The sequence below is a fragment of the Oncorhynchus tshawytscha genome, linkage group LG11, assembly GCF_018296145.1.
Source record: "Oncorhynchus tshawytscha isolate Ot180627B linkage group LG11, Otsh_v2.0, whole genome shotgun sequence".
NCBI classification, from domain to species: Eukaryota; Metazoa; Chordata; class Actinopteri; order Salmoniformes; family Salmonidae; genus Oncorhynchus; species Oncorhynchus tshawytscha.
Window position 1 is genome coordinate 36,825,969 of NC_056439.1, and position 18,066 is coordinate 36,844,034.

The window sequence follows — 18,066 nt, forward strand, 5'->3', positions numbered from 1 at the left end:
TTGTCCTTCTGGAAGGTTCTCCCATCTCCACAGAGGAACTCTGGAGCTTTGTCCGAGTGATCATTGGGCTCTTGGTCACTGCCCTGACCAAGGCCCTTCTCCCCCGATTTCTCAGTTTAGCCGGGCAGCCAGCTCTAGGAAGAGTCTTGGTGGTTCTAAACACCTTCCATTTAAAAATTATGGCGGTTACTATGTTCTTGGGGACCTGCAATGCTACAGACATTTTTTAGTACCCTTCCCCAGATCTGTGCCTCGCCACAATCGTGTCTCAGAGCTCTACGGACAATTCCTTCGACCTCATGGCTTGGTTTTTGTTCTGACATGCGCTGTCAACTGTGGGACCTTATATAGACAAATAACATCCAATCAATTGAATTGACCACAGGTGGACTCCAATCAAGTTGTGTAAACATCTTCAAGGATAATCAATGGAAACCGGATGCACCTGAGCTCCATTTCGAGTCCCATAGCAAAGGGTCTGAATACCTACGTAAATAAGGTATTTCTGTTTTTTTTTTACATTTCCAAACACTTCTAAAAACCTGTTTTCGCTTTGTCATTATTGGGTATTGTGTGTAGATTGAGGATTTTTATTTATTTAATCCATTTTAGAATAAGGATGTAACTTAACAAAATGTGGAAAAAGTCAAGGTGTCTGAATCCTTTCTGAATGCACTAAGTATATTTTAAACCAAATACTTTTAGACTTTAACTCAAGTAGAATTTTGAAAATTTAACTCAAGTAGAATTATGAAAATTGAGTACTTTTCCCACCACTAATGGGGTGAGATGCCCTCTGTGTGATAATACAGGTAATTCCGGTTTTTCATCAGTTTGAAGTCATTCCATCAAAACAACGAGGTAAATATATATATATAATATTTATTTTTTGTCGTTTAGAAAAAGTTGTAGATATAATCACACTTGACCAAATAAATCGTCCTCAACTAATCAAATGCTCCTTACATAAAAATTACAATTTATTTAAAAAATGTTTTGTCAACTGCAGCCATTTTCCATCATAGTTTGTTACCATAAGCATGACCATCATCCACCTAAAAATAAAATGTAAAAAATATCCTAACTTTTTTTCAGCAATTATACATTGATCTTAGGTGGGTAGTTTTACCCCATGTTACCCTACACATGTCGTACTGATTTTTTTTTTTTTTTTTTGGGGGGGGGGGTTAATAAACCTGGTCAATGGCAAAAAGCTGTGGTCACTCCCAGATGTCGCTGTAGGGATTTGTGTTGAGTAGTTGTGACGGAACACCCGCCGCGCTCCCTTTTAAAACGCATGCTCAGTTTTTTTCCTATCACAAGTTTGACCCTGTCTATTTCTTCTGCGCACTGCACTGTCTATATAGTGCCCATGCTTTTCCCACGCAGTCTCTTTCCCCAGCAACAAAACAACCGTGAGAGTGTAACTCACCGTTCTTTAACAACTTTAAAAATATTTAAAAAACATTAAATTCATAAAATCTAAAAAATAAGTAGCTGTCGTAATCTAAAAAATATTTCAAATCGCAAAACATTATTTGGGGGGTTAATAATAGGCCTCGGGCTTAAACCGACGTTTAGGACAAATCGAATTTTCAGGAGAATACGCCGAAATTCCATTCTGTTTTAGCTCTCTTTTCTTTTCTCGTCAGCGAGTCGTGGAATACTTTTAGGTCACGTCACATTTTGGTGGAAAGAGCGTCTTAGGCTCATTACGCACAGATTCTGCCCCGGCGAACAATTCTTAACAATTCTCGTGGCTAACGCGAGGGAATAATTCATACATTTTGTGCACTTCAAGAAATGAACACAGCGAATGAGGGGAGTTATCCAATGGCTTCTCTATATGTTGGCGACCTGCACCCTGATATCACTGAAGCTATGCTGTATGAGAAATTCAGCCCAGCTGGACCAGTGCTGTCTATTCGAGTATGTCGTGATATGATCACCCGACGCTCTCTGGGTTATGCCTATGTGAATTTCTCGCAACCCACGGACGGTAAGAAAAAAAGCATGCCTCAAAATCGGTGTTTGTTTGCATTACGGTGAAGAGTTGATTTGATTTTTGATTTGAGCATGTTGTCCGTGTTATTCTGTGCATCTGTCTAAGAGGATACAATGTAAAGCACATCTTGCTTTTAAAGAGTATCAATTGTTATGATTTCCCGTTCGAAAGTACACAATATATACCAAAGTTTAGACAACCCATCAAATTAGTGGATTCGGCTATTTGAGCCATACCCGTTGCAGAAAGGTGTATAAAATCGAACACACTGCCATGCAATGTCCATAGACAAACATTGGCAGTAGAGACTGGCCTTACTGAAGAGCTCAGTGACTTTCAACATGGCACCATCATAGGATGCCACCTTTTCAACAAGTTAGTACATTTTTGCCCAGCTAGAGCTGCCCCAGTGAACTTAAGTGCTGTTATTGTGAAGTGGATCGTCTAGGAACATCAAAGTCTCATACCCGAAGTGGTAGGCCACACAAGCTCACAACAGGTCCCTGGTTGTAACACTCACTACAGAGTTCCAAACTGCCTCTGGAAGCAACTTCAGCACAATAATTGTTTGTCGGGAGCTTCATGAAATGGGTTTCCTTTGCCGAGCAACAGCACACAAGCCTAAGATCCCCATGTGCAATGCCAAGTGTCGTTCAAGGAGAACGCTACCTGCCCTAATGCATAGTGCCAACTAAAGTTTGGTGGAGGAGGAATAATGGCCTGGGGCTGTTTTCATGGTTCAGGCTTAGGCCCCTTAGTTCCAGTGAGGGGAAATCTTAAAGCTTCCAACTTTGTGGCAACAGTTTGGGGAAGGCCCTTTCCTGTTTAAGCATGACAATGCTCCTGTGCACAAAATGAGGTCCATACAGAAATGGTTTGTTGAGATCGGTGTGGAAGAACTTAACTGGCCTACACAGAGCCCTGACCTCAACCCCAACGAACAGCTTTGGGGTGAATTGGAACGCACACTGCGAGCCAGGCCTAATCCCCTAACATCAGTACCCGACCTCACTAATGCTCTTGTGGCTGAATGGAAGCAAGTCCCCGCAGCAATGTTCCAACATCTTGTGGATAGCCTTCCCAGAAGAGTGGAGGCTGTTATAGCAGCAAAGCGGGGACCAACTCTGTATTGATGCCCCATGATTTTGGAATAAGACTTTCAATGAGCAGGTGTCCACATACTTCTGATCATATCTACATAATTCACACCTATTTTTGATCATATCTCCATCATTCACACCTATGTTACCTATATAGAGCTCTGTTGTTACCTCCCGACTCCACTACCTAGTGCAAACATACCAATACAAAGGCAATCTAAGAGGTGTAGGCTAAGCCCCAACTCTGCAATTAACAAAATTAATGGGAGAGGATAAATGTTTTCCCTCACTTTGGACTCAAGTAAACTTGCTCAGAACCATGCATGGCACAGTCACCAACTCCGTTGAGTGGAGAAGTACACATTTGGAATAGTATCTCTTGACCCATATAGCAATGATGGCCCACTTCTTCCATCTGACAGTGTTGGAGGATTGACCAGAATCTGCTCCAAGACTCCTGCTTTGTACATGTTGTAGCCAGGCTACTGTCTGTGTTCTGCATTTACCTTTGAATAAGTACTGCTCCACACTGCCTAACCCAGGGTTTCACAAACTCTGTCCTCAGGATCCCACGTTTTGGCTTTTGCCCTAGCACTACACAGCTGATTCAAATCAACTAATCATCAAGTTTTGATAATTTGAATCAGCTGTGTAGTGTTGGGGCAAAAACCAAAATGTGCACCCCTTGGGGTCTCGAGGACTGAGTTTGGGAAACGCTGGAACCCAAAGTGACCCATTTCAGCTCCTATTTAAAGGGCCACCAGGAAACTGTTCTGCAGTGAAATTAATTCCCATCGCCTCCCCTGCTGCCTTACACACACACAGAGAGGAAGAAAAGGCACATCTGAACATTAACTTGTGCATTTCTCTGCTTTCTTTGGATCATGTTATGTCATTGTGTGTCATCTGAAAAGAATAAGTCTGAATAGATAGCAGGAATGTATGTGTAGAAGCAGAAACCTTTCTCCTGGATGTAACACCTATTTATGGTTGGATTTCTTCAGTAATTGTTGAAGGGTCGTGTAATTCACATCTCCATGTTCTTCTCTACATGTGGTTCTGTAATGTTTTACTCATGTTTTAGGGGCTTACAATTTCTTTCCCAAATCCACTCCCAATTTACGCCATACGAGGGTACACACTTGAGGAATTTCCAGCATTTGCATTGGGAGTCAGTCCAAGCCCCAATCCTGTGGCTATTGTAAGAAGTCTGAAATACAACAGAATTTCATGCTTTGATATACCACTTGATTCAACAATCACTCTTCTCATTATCCAATGTAGAGTTATCATCTACAGTAGAATGCTGTATTTGTTGGTGAGTGTGACCTGGCAGGATTGAGTTATAATTTGTGTTCTATGAAGGTGTCTGTCTGCTGACTGTTTATGCAGTTTGGGATGTTTTCATTTTGCACCTGCCATCACTTGTCTGAGCCAGTGTAGAGAGAACTCCATGGCAATATTACCTGGAGGTTGTATTTTGATCACAAACACAATATAACGTCATGTCTAGGTTGTGAATATACAGGTTTAGACAACATCACAAACCTGTTACCATCGCCATTGCTAACTAACATAGCTAGTCCCATTGTTGCAAAGAGTTATGGGATATTAGAATCCCGTTGTTTTAAAGGCATGGTCAATTTGACGTCTGAAGTGGCCGTACAGCGTTTACTGCGAGGCATACGTCAGGGCTTTCATACTTCTTGCGCTGAGCAGAGCTATTGTGAAGTAAGTTGTCAAGGAAGTGAGTTTATGTTTATACAAGACCACCCGCCCCCACCTGAGATCAACAAATCATGTCAATACGGAGCTCTCCGTATTGTTTGAACATTTGAGAGGGGCAAGGCGATGCGGTACGGCGCATGATTTGGCCTCTGCATGCCTCCCGGGGATTCGTTATGCCGTCACACTCTCCAGACGAAGTCTCCGACTACATTGTTGGGTCAAGGATGAGTTGGCTTTTAACCTTTGTCATCTTCAACCTAGCATCCTGTCAGGAAGTAAAAGTCTAGTACAACTACTACCACATACACTGAACAAAAATATAAACGCCACATGTTCCCATGTTCCATGAGCTGAAATAAAAGATCCCAAAAATGTTCCATACACACAAAAAGCTTATTTCTTTAAGATTTTGTGCACAAGTTTGTTTATGTCCGTTAGTGAGAATTTCTCATTTGCTAAGATAATCCATCCACAGTAAAGGCCACTCTACAATTTGCTGATTAGTCACACAACACATTGCCACAGATGTCTCGATGTAAAGGGAGTGTGCAATTGGCATGCTCACTGCAGGAATTTCCACCAGAGCTGTTGCCAGAGAATTTAATGTTAATTGCTCTACCATAAGCTGTGTTCAATGTCGTTTTGGAAAATTCGGCAGTACGTCCAACCGGCCTCACCACGCCAGCCCAGGACCCCCACATCTGGCTTCATCACCTGCGGGATCATCTGAGACCAGTCACTCGGGCATCTGATGAAACCGTGGGTTTGTATAACCGAAGAATTTCTGCAGAAACTGTCTCAGGGAAGCTCATCTGCGTGTTTGTCATCCTTACCAGGGTATTGACCTGACTGCTGTTTGGCGTTGTAACCGACTTCAGTGGGCAAATGCTCACCTTTGGTGGCCACTGGCACGCTGAGGAAGTGTGTTCTTCATGGATTAATCCTGGTTTCAACTGTACTGGGCAGATGGCAGACAGCATGTGTGGGCGAGTGGTTTGCTGATGTCAACGTTGTGAACAGAGAACCCCCACCTCCACCATGGGGCAATGACATGGGCAGGCATAAGCTATGGACAACGAACACAATTGCATTTTATCGATGGCAATTTGAATGCACAGAGATACCATGACGAGATGCTGAGGCCTATTGTCGTGGCATTCATTCACCTCCATCACCTATGTTTCAGCATGATAATGCACGGCCCCATGTCGCAAGGATCTGTACACAATTCCTGGGAGCTTAAAATGTCCCAGTTCTTCCATGGCCTGCATACTCACCAGACATGTCACCTATTGAGCATGTTTGGGACGCTCTGGATTGACGAGTAAGACAATCTTCCAGTTCTTGCCAATATCCAGGAACTTCACACAGCCATTGAAGAGGAGAGTGGGACAACATTCCACAGGCCACAATCAACAGCCTGATCAACTCTATGCAAAGGAGATGTGTGGGAGGCAAATGGTGCTCACACCAGATACTGACTGGTTTTTGGATCCACACCCCTACCTTTTTCATTTTTAAGGTATCTGTGACCAACAGATGCATATCTGTATTCCCAGTCAAGTGAAATCCATAGATTTAGGGCCTAGTGAATTTATTTCAATTAATTCAGTTCAGATATTTATTTTTATATGAACTGTAACTCAGTAAAATCTTTGAAATGGTTGTGTTTTCATATTTTTGTTCAGTGCATTTGAGAAGAGTAGTCTTCCTTCATGTGTCTGAAGTCGCTGACCATCTCCACTTTCAGCATTGTCACCGCTGCATTTAAGTCTCAAGACCTGGTGTTGATCATCTGAACATTCTTGTTGAATGTGTCTCCCATCAATGGCAGGCAGATAATGCTCAACTCACATTCCACACCAGCACATACTCTCAGGACTCCTCTCTAAATATCTCAGGCAGCCTAAATATTCCCTGCCTATAATATCTAAAACCCTATAAAGTCTCAATTTAAGGGTAATTTTGACAGAATATATTAGGGTTGCTACCTGCCTCGCCTAGAATAAAATATCCAGTTTTCAGTTTTATGACAAAATACATTTCTAGTATCACATTGACCTGGTGAAGTTCACTTCAAGGGTTTTTTGTGTGTTACATTCAGTTCACCTCTTGTTTGATGTGTTTATCTATTTCTGCTATTCATCCATTCAGCAATCCCAGCTCCACATGGTGCTAATTTATTTTCATCAAGGTTGGCCATGGGAACCTTCCAGAACTTGACATACAACGAGAAACCATCACACACCATCTCTGAGCTGGTTTGTGTGAAGTACAATTGCACAGCTAACTGCTGATGCCAGCAGACGCAAGGGAGCTCCGTTTTGTTTAGCGGACATGTTTAGCTCTAAAGCCCGGGTGTGTGTTGCTGTGGAGTGACGGGAACAAAGGGGAGGTCTCTGGTTGGCACGTGTGCCCAGATGGACATGAGGGGACATGAGAGGGGCAGCAGGAAAATGCGAACTGGCACAACATAAATAACGATCGGCAGATCTAGAAATGTAAATCGAAGTGACAGCACACTGGCAGCAAATGTAGTTTGGACAAATAAAATGAATAGTGGCTGGTATTAATTAGAACCTCTAAAAGAGAACCTGCTAAAGGATGTCACATTTTCAAGAGCCATTTGCCCCATTTGAATTATAACCGTACATGTACAGTATGTATCCCATTGTTTATATTCATTATGAGAGTGTGCCTAAATGATGACTTAGGACCAGAAGTGCCTTGCAGGCCGCATGTGTCTGTGAGCGCCGTGTGCCCTCCCCTAACAGCTGGTCAGTGTGGTGGCAGGCGGGGGTCAGACTCCATAGTCACATGGTCTAGTTAGTAGTTAGGACACTCCAATAGTAGTGTGGGTTCTTTAAAACAATGTGCCTTAAACTGGGGCCAGTAGTTTTTTCTGTCCACATGACCAGGAATAACTTCTAGTCTTGTCCACTAGGGCACAATTTGGTGGAGTGAATGATTGGGAGGCGTACATTTGGTGTAGCATGCAGAGTGGTGTGGTGTCCATGATTCGAAGTGGGCACTAAATAGCATAAACAACATGGTGTAGTGGACCCAGTGGTTGAGATGTTTTTAATGTTGTAAGTTAACACCCTGACTCTACCCTCTGATCTCTCCCCCTGCCCTCTAGCCGAGAGAGCCCTGGACACCATGAACTTTGATGTGGTGAAAGGGAAGCCAATCAGAATCATGTGGTCACAGCGAGATCCCTCACTCAGGAAGTCTGGGGTGGGCAACGTGTTCATCAAGAACCTGGACAAGACCATTGATAACAAGGCCCTCTATGACACCTTCTCTGCCTTTGGGAACATCCTGTCTTGCAAAGTAAGATGGAAGTGTTTCCGGCCAGACATCTGTATAACCATGTATACACATTATGTGTATACATACTATGTAATATATTTTTTAAACGGCATACATTTTTTTTCTCAAACAGGTTGTATGTGATGAGAATGGATCCAAGGGATACGCGTTTGTGCACTTTGAAACGCAGGACGCAGCTGACCGCGCCATCGAGAAGATGAACGGCATGCTTCTGAACGATCGCAAGGTGTGAGTGTCTGATTAACTAGGAGAGGGTGGGGAATGTTGGTTCTAAGTTTTGGCTGACTTTTCTTGGCGAATTGAATTATGGGAAATTTCAGGCCCGGAGTGACCATAATTGTACACTTGCTAACTTGATCAAAAACGAGGGCTGAGGGGCTTACGTTGCCAACTTCCCTTGCTTGGTTAATCATTGGGACCAATGACAAAGATGGCTGCGGGGATTCCCCCAAGGGCATAAGGCAAGGGTAAGTGGAGGAGGGTATGTCTTTAATGAGTTTGAAACGCAGCCCCTGTTCCTGGAGATCTACCTTCTTGTAGGTTTTCACTCCAATCCCAGTTGTAACTAACCTGATTCAGCTTATCAATCATCTAATAATTAGAATCAGGTGTACTAGATTAGGGTTGGAGTGAAAACTTACAGGATGGTAGCTCTCCAGGAATAGGGTTGGAGACTCCTGGTTAAGATCAATCAAGGGCAGTTAGGATGTTGATAAGGATTGTAGTAGCTCATCTGTTTACCTATACTGTGACAAGGCAAAAGACAATTCAACTTGTTAAGGGGGAAGTAAAAAAATTCTGGTGACAATGAAGGTGAATGAGAGAACTCAAAGGGTTCTTTGGCCATCCCCATAGGTATAGGAGAACCCTTTTTTCAGTTCCAGGTAGAACCCCTTTCGGGTTCCATGTAGAACCCTCTGGAAAGGGTTACACATGGAACCCAAAGGGGTTCTACCTGGAACCAAAAAGGCCTGTAGATAGATATAACGAGCCATATAACACCCCACACTCAGTCCCCATAAACCATGGCTTTCTGTGTGGTTTGTTGAACTACACAACTAACAGTGAATGTTTTTTTTGCAGTGCTTACTGGAGTGCTTACTTTACCACCTCGCTTACTTTTTTGAAACCTACAAAACATGTCCACACTCTGGTCACCTCACACCCGTGTCAGCTGAATGTCCGTCTGTACGTTTGTCCACCCTGCCTGCCTGGCGTGTGTATGTGTGTCTAACCACGCTTGTGTGTTTTTAGTGATGGAGCGAGTGCAGGAATGCAATACTGGAGCACGGATTGGGAGAGGTCTGCATAGCAAGGTAAAGTTTGAGGTGAGGAAGATGATCCAACAAGCTCGTTTGATCCTCAGCTTTCCTCTTTATGAACCTCTGTCCCTCCATCCTTCAGGTCTTGGACCAGGAAATGTCATTGTTTGTGTGCTGTGTTCTGGGTGTATAGCATGAATGCTCTGTTTTCCTGATTGTGGTGCCATAAACCGTGCAAGAAGGTTGATCAATGTTGTTCCTGAGAAGTCCTTGACTGACTCAATGTGGTCTTGTCTTATACGAAGTGCTTCCTTCTATTTAGTAGTCATGTCTGGGCATCCTCAATGTCAGTGCTGGGAACACCAGCTTGAAGCCAGAAAACATGTATCTCAGATGAAAAACATGAGAGATGGATCACAGTCCCTTTCTCCCTCCTGCTCAGGACTGTTTTACAAGAGTTGTCGCTGCTCTCGCTGTGTTTAGGTTCGTTGGACGATTCAAGTCTCGGAAGGAGAGGGAGGCAGAACTGGGGGCCAAAGCAAAGGAGTTCACCAACGTCTACATCAAGAACTTTGGACACGACATGAATGATGACAAGCTAAAGGAAATGTTTGACCAATACGGTAAGCTGCGACACAGAGTCATACTGAGTTTTCTCATTAGTGGAGCCATTTAGTTTTTCACATTAGTCTTGAAATCCACCCAAGGAACCTAGACATGAACTTGCCTTTCTCCAAACTCATATACCGGAGTCATAATTATTCCCTTTTCCTCCCTGCAGGTAAAACTCTCAGTGTGAGGGTTATGGCTGACCCCAGTGGCAAATCCAGAGGATTTGGCTTTGTGAGTTACGAGAAACATGAGGACGCTAACAAGGTAGGTATATTATACCCACATGACAACAGTTGTCAATACAAGTCGGTGGGATTTCAAGGTTGGTGGAAAAATACTGAAACAATCACTCATCACATTGTTAACTTATGGGTTTACTACATATACACTGGTTGTAAGAATGAATCTCTACTCAGGCATGTGAGGAGATGAACGGTCTAGAGTTCAACGGGAAGACCGTCTTCGTGGGGCGTGCTCAGAAGAAGATGGAACGGCAGGCAGAGCTAAGGAGAAAGTTTGAGATGTTGAAACAGGAGAGGATCAGCCGTTACCAGGTCAGTCACCTCCTCTGGCACCACTATGTCTAATAGAACACTGATAAGAAACAAATGCCATCATTCAACCTGACATATTGTTTCATAGTACCCACCCATTAGACAACAAGCCAGAATGAGTATGTGTGTGGGTCATGACTGTGTTTCTGGTTTCAGGGCGTTAACCTTTACATTAAGAACTTGGACGACACCATTGACGACGAGAAACTGCGAAAGGAGTTTACCCCATTCGGGTCCATCACCAGTGCCAAGGTGAGAGAGTGCAGCAGAAGTCAATGTCGTACAACAACAATGACCCCTTTTTAGTTTTGTATTTGGAGTATGTTATCCAGAAAAACACAACTGACTTCTCTCAATGCAGGTGATGCTGGAGGAGGGGCGGTCCAAGGGCTTTGGGTTCGTCTGCTTCTCCTCTCCTGAGGAGGCCACCAAGGCTGTGACTGAGATGAATGGGCGCATCGTGGGCTCCAAGCCAATCTACGTGGCCTTGGCTCAGCGCAAAGAAGAGCGAAAAGCCCACCTCACTAACCAGTATGTGCAGCGCATCGCTGGCATGAGGGCCATGCCAGCCAACGCCATCATCAACCAGTTCCAGCCCGCCAGCGGATACTTCATGCCTGCAGTGCCACAGGTTAGTGTTGAAAGGAGAGCGGGTTTGAAAGTTGTGTGCTTTACTGGAAATGCCCTTCACAACAGCCATGTCAGGGTTCTGCCAGTTGATATGATAGACTGCTGTGCAAATGCCAGTAAGAATCAGTATTTTTTTTATGTAGAGTAAGATTGAGAACTTTAATGTTGTGCAACATTGTGTGTGTGTGCACGTCAGGCCCAGAACAGGACCACTTACTATGCACCCAATCAGCTGGCCCAGATGAGGCACAACCCCCGCTGGCAGCAGCAGGGTGGCAGAGGCCAAGGTGAGGGTTAGAGATGACATACACAATGACAATCTATCATGAGTTGTATATCCAGGCGATGTTTAAGTACTACATGTGCTGGTGACATACTGTATTATGGGGACTTTAACTTCTGTCTAATAATAACCCTGCCTCCACCTTCCTTCCTAGGTGGGTTCCAGGGAATGCCCAACTCCCTGCGCCAGCCTGGTCCACGTGCCAACCCGAGACACCTGACTCCCAATGCCAGCGCCCAGGGCCCCCGAAGCATGGGGCCTTCTGGAGCTCAGAGAATTGGTAAGTCTGGATTGCCTCAGTACTTCTGATTACAATTGACATTGTGGAAATAATACCTCATCAAACTTCATATGCTTGGCTCATACATACTTGGTTTAATCCCTACCATTAGGAATTGCTGGCCAGGCCATGGGTCCTCATCCCTCCATGGGAGTCCCTGCCCCTCGGGCCATGACGTCCTACAAGTACTCCACAAACGTACGCAACACTAACCCCCAGGTGGTGCACCCCATCGCCTCACAGCAGGTAAAACTCACTAACCTGGCGATAGGTAGCTTAGCGGTTAGAGCGTAAGGCCAGTAACCGAAAGGATGCTGGTTCAAATACCCGAGCCGACAATGTGAAAAGTCTCCTTGAGCAAGGCACTTAACCCTAATTTTCTCCAGAGGTGCCGTATTACCATGGCTGACCCTGTAAAACAACACATTTAACTGCACCTATCTGGTGTAGGTAACCATGAAACTCATATACAGCTGAAGTCGGAAGTTTACATACACTTAGGTTGGAGTCATTAAAACTAGTTTTTCAACCACTCCACAAATGTCTTCACAAACAATAGTTTTGGCAAGTCGGTTAGGACATCTACTTCGTGCATGACACAAGTCATTTTTCCAACAATTGTTTAGACAGATTATTTCACTTGTAATTCACTGTATCACAATTCCAGTGGGTCAGAAATGTACATGCACTAAGTTGAATGTGCCTTTAAACATCTTGGAAAATTCCAGGAAATGATGTCATGGCTTTAGACGCTTCTGATAGGCTAATTTATATCATTTGAGACAATTGAAGGTGTACCTGTGGCTGTATTTCAAGGCCTACCTTCAAACTCCGCGCTTCTTTGCTTGACATCACGGGAAACTCAAAAGAAATCAGCCAAGACCTCAGGAAAAAAAATTGTCTGGTTCATCCTTGGGAGCAATTTCCAAACACCTGAAGGTACCGCGCTCATCTGTACAAACAATGGTACACAAGTATAAACACCATAGGACCACGCAGCCGTCATACCGCTCAGGAAGGAGACTCGTTCTGTCTCCTAGAAGATGAACGTACTTTGATCCGAAAAGTGCAAATCAATCCCAGAACAACAGCAAAGGACCTTGTGAAGATGCTGGAGGAAACGGGTACAAAGTATCTATATCCACAGTAAAACGAGTCCTATATCGACAACCTGAAAGGCCGATCAGCAAAGAAGAAGCCACTGCTCCAAAACCGCCATAAAACAGCCAGACTACTGTTTGCAACTGCACATGGGGACGAATATCGTACTTTTTGGAGAAATGTTCTTTGGTCTGATGCAACAAAAATATAACTGTTTGGCCATAATGACCATTTGTTATGTTTGGAGGAAAAAGGGGGAGGCTTGCAAGCCAAAGAACATCATCCCAACCGTAAAGCATGGGGGTGGCAGCATCATGTTGTGGGGTTGCTTCACTGAAAAAGCGTGTACAAGCAAGGAGGCCTACAAACCCGACTCCGTCCAGCTCTATAAATTGGAATGGGCCAAAATTCACCCAATTTATTGTGGGAGGCTATCAGAAACATTTGACCCAAGATAAACAAAGGCAATGCTACCAAATACTAATTGAGTGTATGTAAACTTCTGACTCACTGGGAATGTGATGAAAGCTGAAATCATTCTCTACTATTATTCTGATTTTTCACATTCTTAAAATAAAGTGGTGATCCTAACTGACCCAAGATGGAATTTTTACTAGGATTAAATGTCAGGAATTGTGAAACTGCGTCTTTAAATGTATTTGGCTACGGTGTATGTCAACTTCTGACTTCAACTGTATACATACATGCATACGTAATACAAGTCAAAAGTTTGGACACCTACTCATTCAAGGGTTTTTCTATATTTTTACTATTTTCTACATTGTAGAATAATAGTGAAGACAAACTATTAAATAACACATGTAATCATGTAGTAACAGAAGTGTTCAACAAATCTAAATATATTTTATGTTTGAGATTCTTCAAAGTAGCCACCCTTTGCCTTTGATGACAGCTTTGCACACTCTTGGCATTCTGTCAACCAGCTTCATGAGGTAGTCACCTGGAATGCATTTCAACTTAACAAGGCACACCTGTTAATTAATTTGGAATTTCTTTCCCTAATGCATTTGAGCCAATCAGTTGTGTTGTGACAAGGTAGGGGTGGTATAAAGAAAGCCCTATTTGGTAAAATACCAAGTCCATATGTCAAGAACCGCTCAAATAAGCAAAGAGAAATGACAGTCCATCATTACTTTAAGACATGAAGGTCAGTCAATCCGGAAAATGTCAAGAACTTTGAACGTTTCTTCAAGTGCAGTCACAAAAACCATCAAGTGCTATGATGATAAACTGGCTCATGAGGACCGCCACAGGAAAGGAAGAACCAGAGTTACCTCTGCTGCATAGGATAAGTTCATTAGCGTTATCAGCCTTAGAAATTGTAGCCCAAACACATGCTTCACGGATTAAGTAACAGACACATCTCAATATCAACTGTTCAGAGGAGATCGCATGAATCAGGCCTTCATGGTTGCATTTCTGCAAAGAAACCACTACTGGACACCAATCAGAAGAAGAGTTGCTTGGGCCAGGAATCACGGACATGGACATTAGTTCCAACCTCCGTGTCTTTTGTGAGATGTAGAGTAGGTGAAAGGATGATCACCGCATGTGTAGTTCCCACCGGGAAGCATGGAGGGGGAGGTGTGGGTGTGCTTTGCTGGTGACACTGTCTGTGCTTTATTTAGAATTCAAGGCACACTTAACCAGCATGGCGACCACAGCATTCTGCAGCGATATGCCATCCCATCTGGTTTGCGCTTAGTGGGAGCTATCATTTGTTTTTCAAGAGGACAATTACCCAACAAACCCCCAGGCTGTGTAAGGGCTAATTGACCAAGAAGGGGCATGCTGCATCAGATGACCTGGCCTCCACAATCTCCGGCCTCAACCCAATTGAGATGGTTTGGGATGAGTTGGACAGCAGAGTGAAGGAAAAGCAGCCACCAAGTGCTCAGCATATATGGGAACTCCTTCAAGACCGGAAAAGCATTCCTTATGAAGCTAGTTTGAGAGAATGCCAAGAGTGTGCAAAGCTGTCATCAAGGCAAAGGGTGGCTACTTTGAAGAATCTCAAATAAACAAAAACAACATATTTTATAACACTTTCTTGTACTACATGATTCCATATGTGTTATTTCATAGTTTTGATGTCTTCACTATTATTCTACATTGTAAAAATAAAGTCCTTGAAATCCTTGAATGAGTAGGTGTGTCCAAACTTTTGACTAGTACTGTATATTCATCACTGCCCTGTTTTTAAACTCTTTGTGGCCTGTCTTTCTATTCTCAGTCTCAACTAGCTGTAGATGTGCAGGGTCAGGAGCCTCTCACAGCCTCTGTGCTGGCTGCTGCACCGCCTCAGGAGCAGAAGCAGATGCTTGGTGAGTGAGTGCTGGAACAGATTGGCGGTGTGTCATATTGTTCCTTGGAAGTTCTAGAGTCTAGACCCTTTGGAGGGATTTTGAACATCAATGCAACAAGGTGCAATTATACAGTATCATTTTACCTGTGAGAACCATTCTTAACCTTCCATCTCGCTCTCTCTCTCTCAGGGGAGCGCCTGTTCCCCCTGATCCAGCCCATGCACCCCAGCTTGGCAGGGAAGATCACTGGAATGCTGCTTGAGATCGACAACTCTGAGCTGCTGCACATGCTGGAGTCCAACGAATCCTTGCGCTCCAAAGTACCAGCAACAGGATAATATCAGAATAAGATCATAAGAAGGGATCTAAGAGTTATAGTTTTGTCCAAATCTCTGACTGTCTCCTATTTCACTGTGTGTTTGTGCAGGTGGAGGAGGCTGTTGCCGTGCTCCAGGCCCACCAGGCAAAGAAGGATGCCACACAGAAAGTGGGAGTCATCACTACAACCGCTGCTGCCACTACCTCCTGATGTGTAAAGACCGCTTACTAAATGTTTAAAAATAATTATATTTCTCATCCTATGCTTGTTTTGCCTTTTTTTTTACACAGGCAACTGGGAAAAGACGGGTAGAGATTACTACATTGGTCGCAAATGCCTGGGTCTTCTACAAAATCCTATGCAAAAAATGTAAAAAATAACAAGGTTATAAAGAATACCTTTTAACGTACTTGAGCATTAATGAGAAAAATATTACAATACTTAATTTTTCTAGTTGTGTAACAATTTTAAACTTTACCAAGAGCAAAAAGTAATGGAATTCTTCTAACTAAGTCCCTTTATTTTGTGGCCAGGACAGAACCTTTGTCTATAAGGAAAATGAGCTTTGCTCTTAGTTCTTTGTTTGAAAGTTTTGTTTAATGATTTGAAAAATTGGATTCCTCTATCCCATCATGTTATCATGGGTGGTTTGGTATATGTTATTCTCAATAAAGGGATTAATATATCAAGTTTACCACATTGTTTGTTTTTTCTTTTCCACTAAAGTTCGCATACTACCGTAACCCCATAGTGCGTACACATCGCATTGCTCAAGTGAAGTGTTGAAGAAATATTCAATTTTGGTCAAATTATTAATTCATTTCACAAAACCAAAGGATTATGGTACATTAAACTAGCTACCTTCGCAGACTGGGGAGCATAAAGTAAATATAATTTGGGAATTGAGGACTGAGACCACTATTATGCCAACAACGGTGACAAAAAATGACAATTTTGATGAGTTGACGAGGCCATATGATTCCAGCTTGGTGGAGTGTCACTGGGGTGTAATCATGCTAAACAGTACATTTTGCAATGAATACTAGCATTTCTATTGGACAGGTTCAGCAGACAGGGAGGGACCTACAGTACCTGAATCTGTCCAATAGAAAAGCTTGTTTTAGTTGCAAAACAGAATGTTTTACAACTATTTAGAATAATGATTACACCCCTGGTTATGCCTAAGGCAGCATTTTTAAATGGCAAAACTGGGTGGCACCAGAGCTCAAAAGTGGATCACCAGAGTGGCAGGCTTTGGTATCCCACCTTGGTTTCTCCCTCAGCTAATGTTAGACCTAGGGTTGCTTGAAAGGGTAAGAGCTGGTGAGGAAAGAGGAGATTCAGTAAACATTTAAGAACTCAGTACTATGCTTTCTTGAATAAATTCACTGATGAATCTAAGGACCCTAAAATGGGGAACACAGGTGCAGCTTTTAGTGTTCCTGATGGCTGTGACAAAAAGAGCAACGGATAATTTATCTGTATACACAAAGGTGTTCCTGGCCATACTCATGGCTACAGAGTGGGTGGGGGAGGTGAGGCCAGACAGGGTTAGTCATCAGCTCATGTTCAGCACTGATTAGCTTAAATTAATTTGTATCACAGAGCAGACAATGTATTGTATGAGATTTTTCAGTGCCGGGTTTAGGTTGAGACAGATGGGGGTATTCGTGAGGTTCCTCTGGGTACCCGCTCATGTAGAGGAGAATGAGGAGGTGAATGTTCTCGCCAAGCAGGCTCTCAAACATCCTAATGTTGACATGGAAATGTCAATCAGTAAATTCAGAAGCCATGGGGTTAATAAGAACTGTGGTTAAAAACAAATGTCGAGTTGTGGAACAGGGAGGGAAAGGGAAGACCCCTGTATACAATTCAGGAAAAAGTGGGGATGGGGACGTCCTCGGGTCAAGCGATAAGGGAGGAAAGTGTCATCACAAGGCTGAGACTGACACGCAAAGCTCAACAGCATATTGAAATTGTTAGGAAATCATCCAACTGGGAAGTGTGATCACTGTCAAGAGGAGATGGAAACTGTGGAACATGTCATATTTCAGTGCCAGCACTATTCAATGGGAGGGAAAGGGAGATATTGTAATTCGATTTAATAAGGAGTAATGGTATTCCAGAGCTAAGTTTAAGTGAATTGTGTAGTTCGTTTTTAATGAGACTAGAATTAATGGGTAGGGTTATTAGACCTTCCCTGTCTGTGGTTAACAGTCCAGTCGGTGGCGGTGATGCACCTTTAAAGTTGGTTGCCTACCGCCATATAAAATCCACAGAAGAAAGTGGGCTTTGGTTGTAATGGACCAATCACTAGTTTTGCAGGGGTCAATGGTTCGTGATTTTCCCGAAACGCGGGTGGCTACTGCTAAATTACACTACGGCTGCCATGGCATTTCTCTTGAAAAATATCCATTTCACTGTGAAACGCTGCTGACTATCAGACAGTGGGCAGGCTGTGGCTGAATGGTTGGTGCGGCAGGTAGCCTAGAGTGGTTAGAGCGTTGGGCCAGTAACCGAAAGTTTGCTAGA

The 18,066-nt window shown here is 43.4% G+C and overlaps 1 protein-coding gene across 1 annotated transcript; it reads left to right on the forward strand.

The window, feature by feature from the left end:
• The first annotated feature begins 1,353 nt into the window (after nucleotides 1-1,353).
• LOC112261932 (polyadenylate-binding protein 4) lies at nucleotides 1,354-16,228 on the forward strand. The gene is made up of 14 exons (XM_024437584.1): nucleotides 1,354-1,999; nucleotides 7,973-8,166; nucleotides 8,279-8,394; nucleotides 9,912-10,051; nucleotides 10,210-10,304; nucleotides 10,457-10,594; nucleotides 10,751-10,846; nucleotides 10,956-11,225; nucleotides 11,421-11,511; nucleotides 11,662-11,787; nucleotides 11,900-12,033; nucleotides 15,143-15,233; nucleotides 15,405-15,535; nucleotides 15,643-16,228. Exons 1-14 carry the CDS (start codon nucleotides 1,804-1,806, stop codon nucleotides 15,742-15,744), a joined length of 1,920 nt encoding a protein of 639 aa, XP_024293352.1. The 5' UTR covers nucleotides 1,354-1,803; the 3' UTR covers nucleotides 15,745-16,228.
• The last annotated feature ends 1,838 nt before the right edge of the window (nucleotides 16,229-18,066 follow it).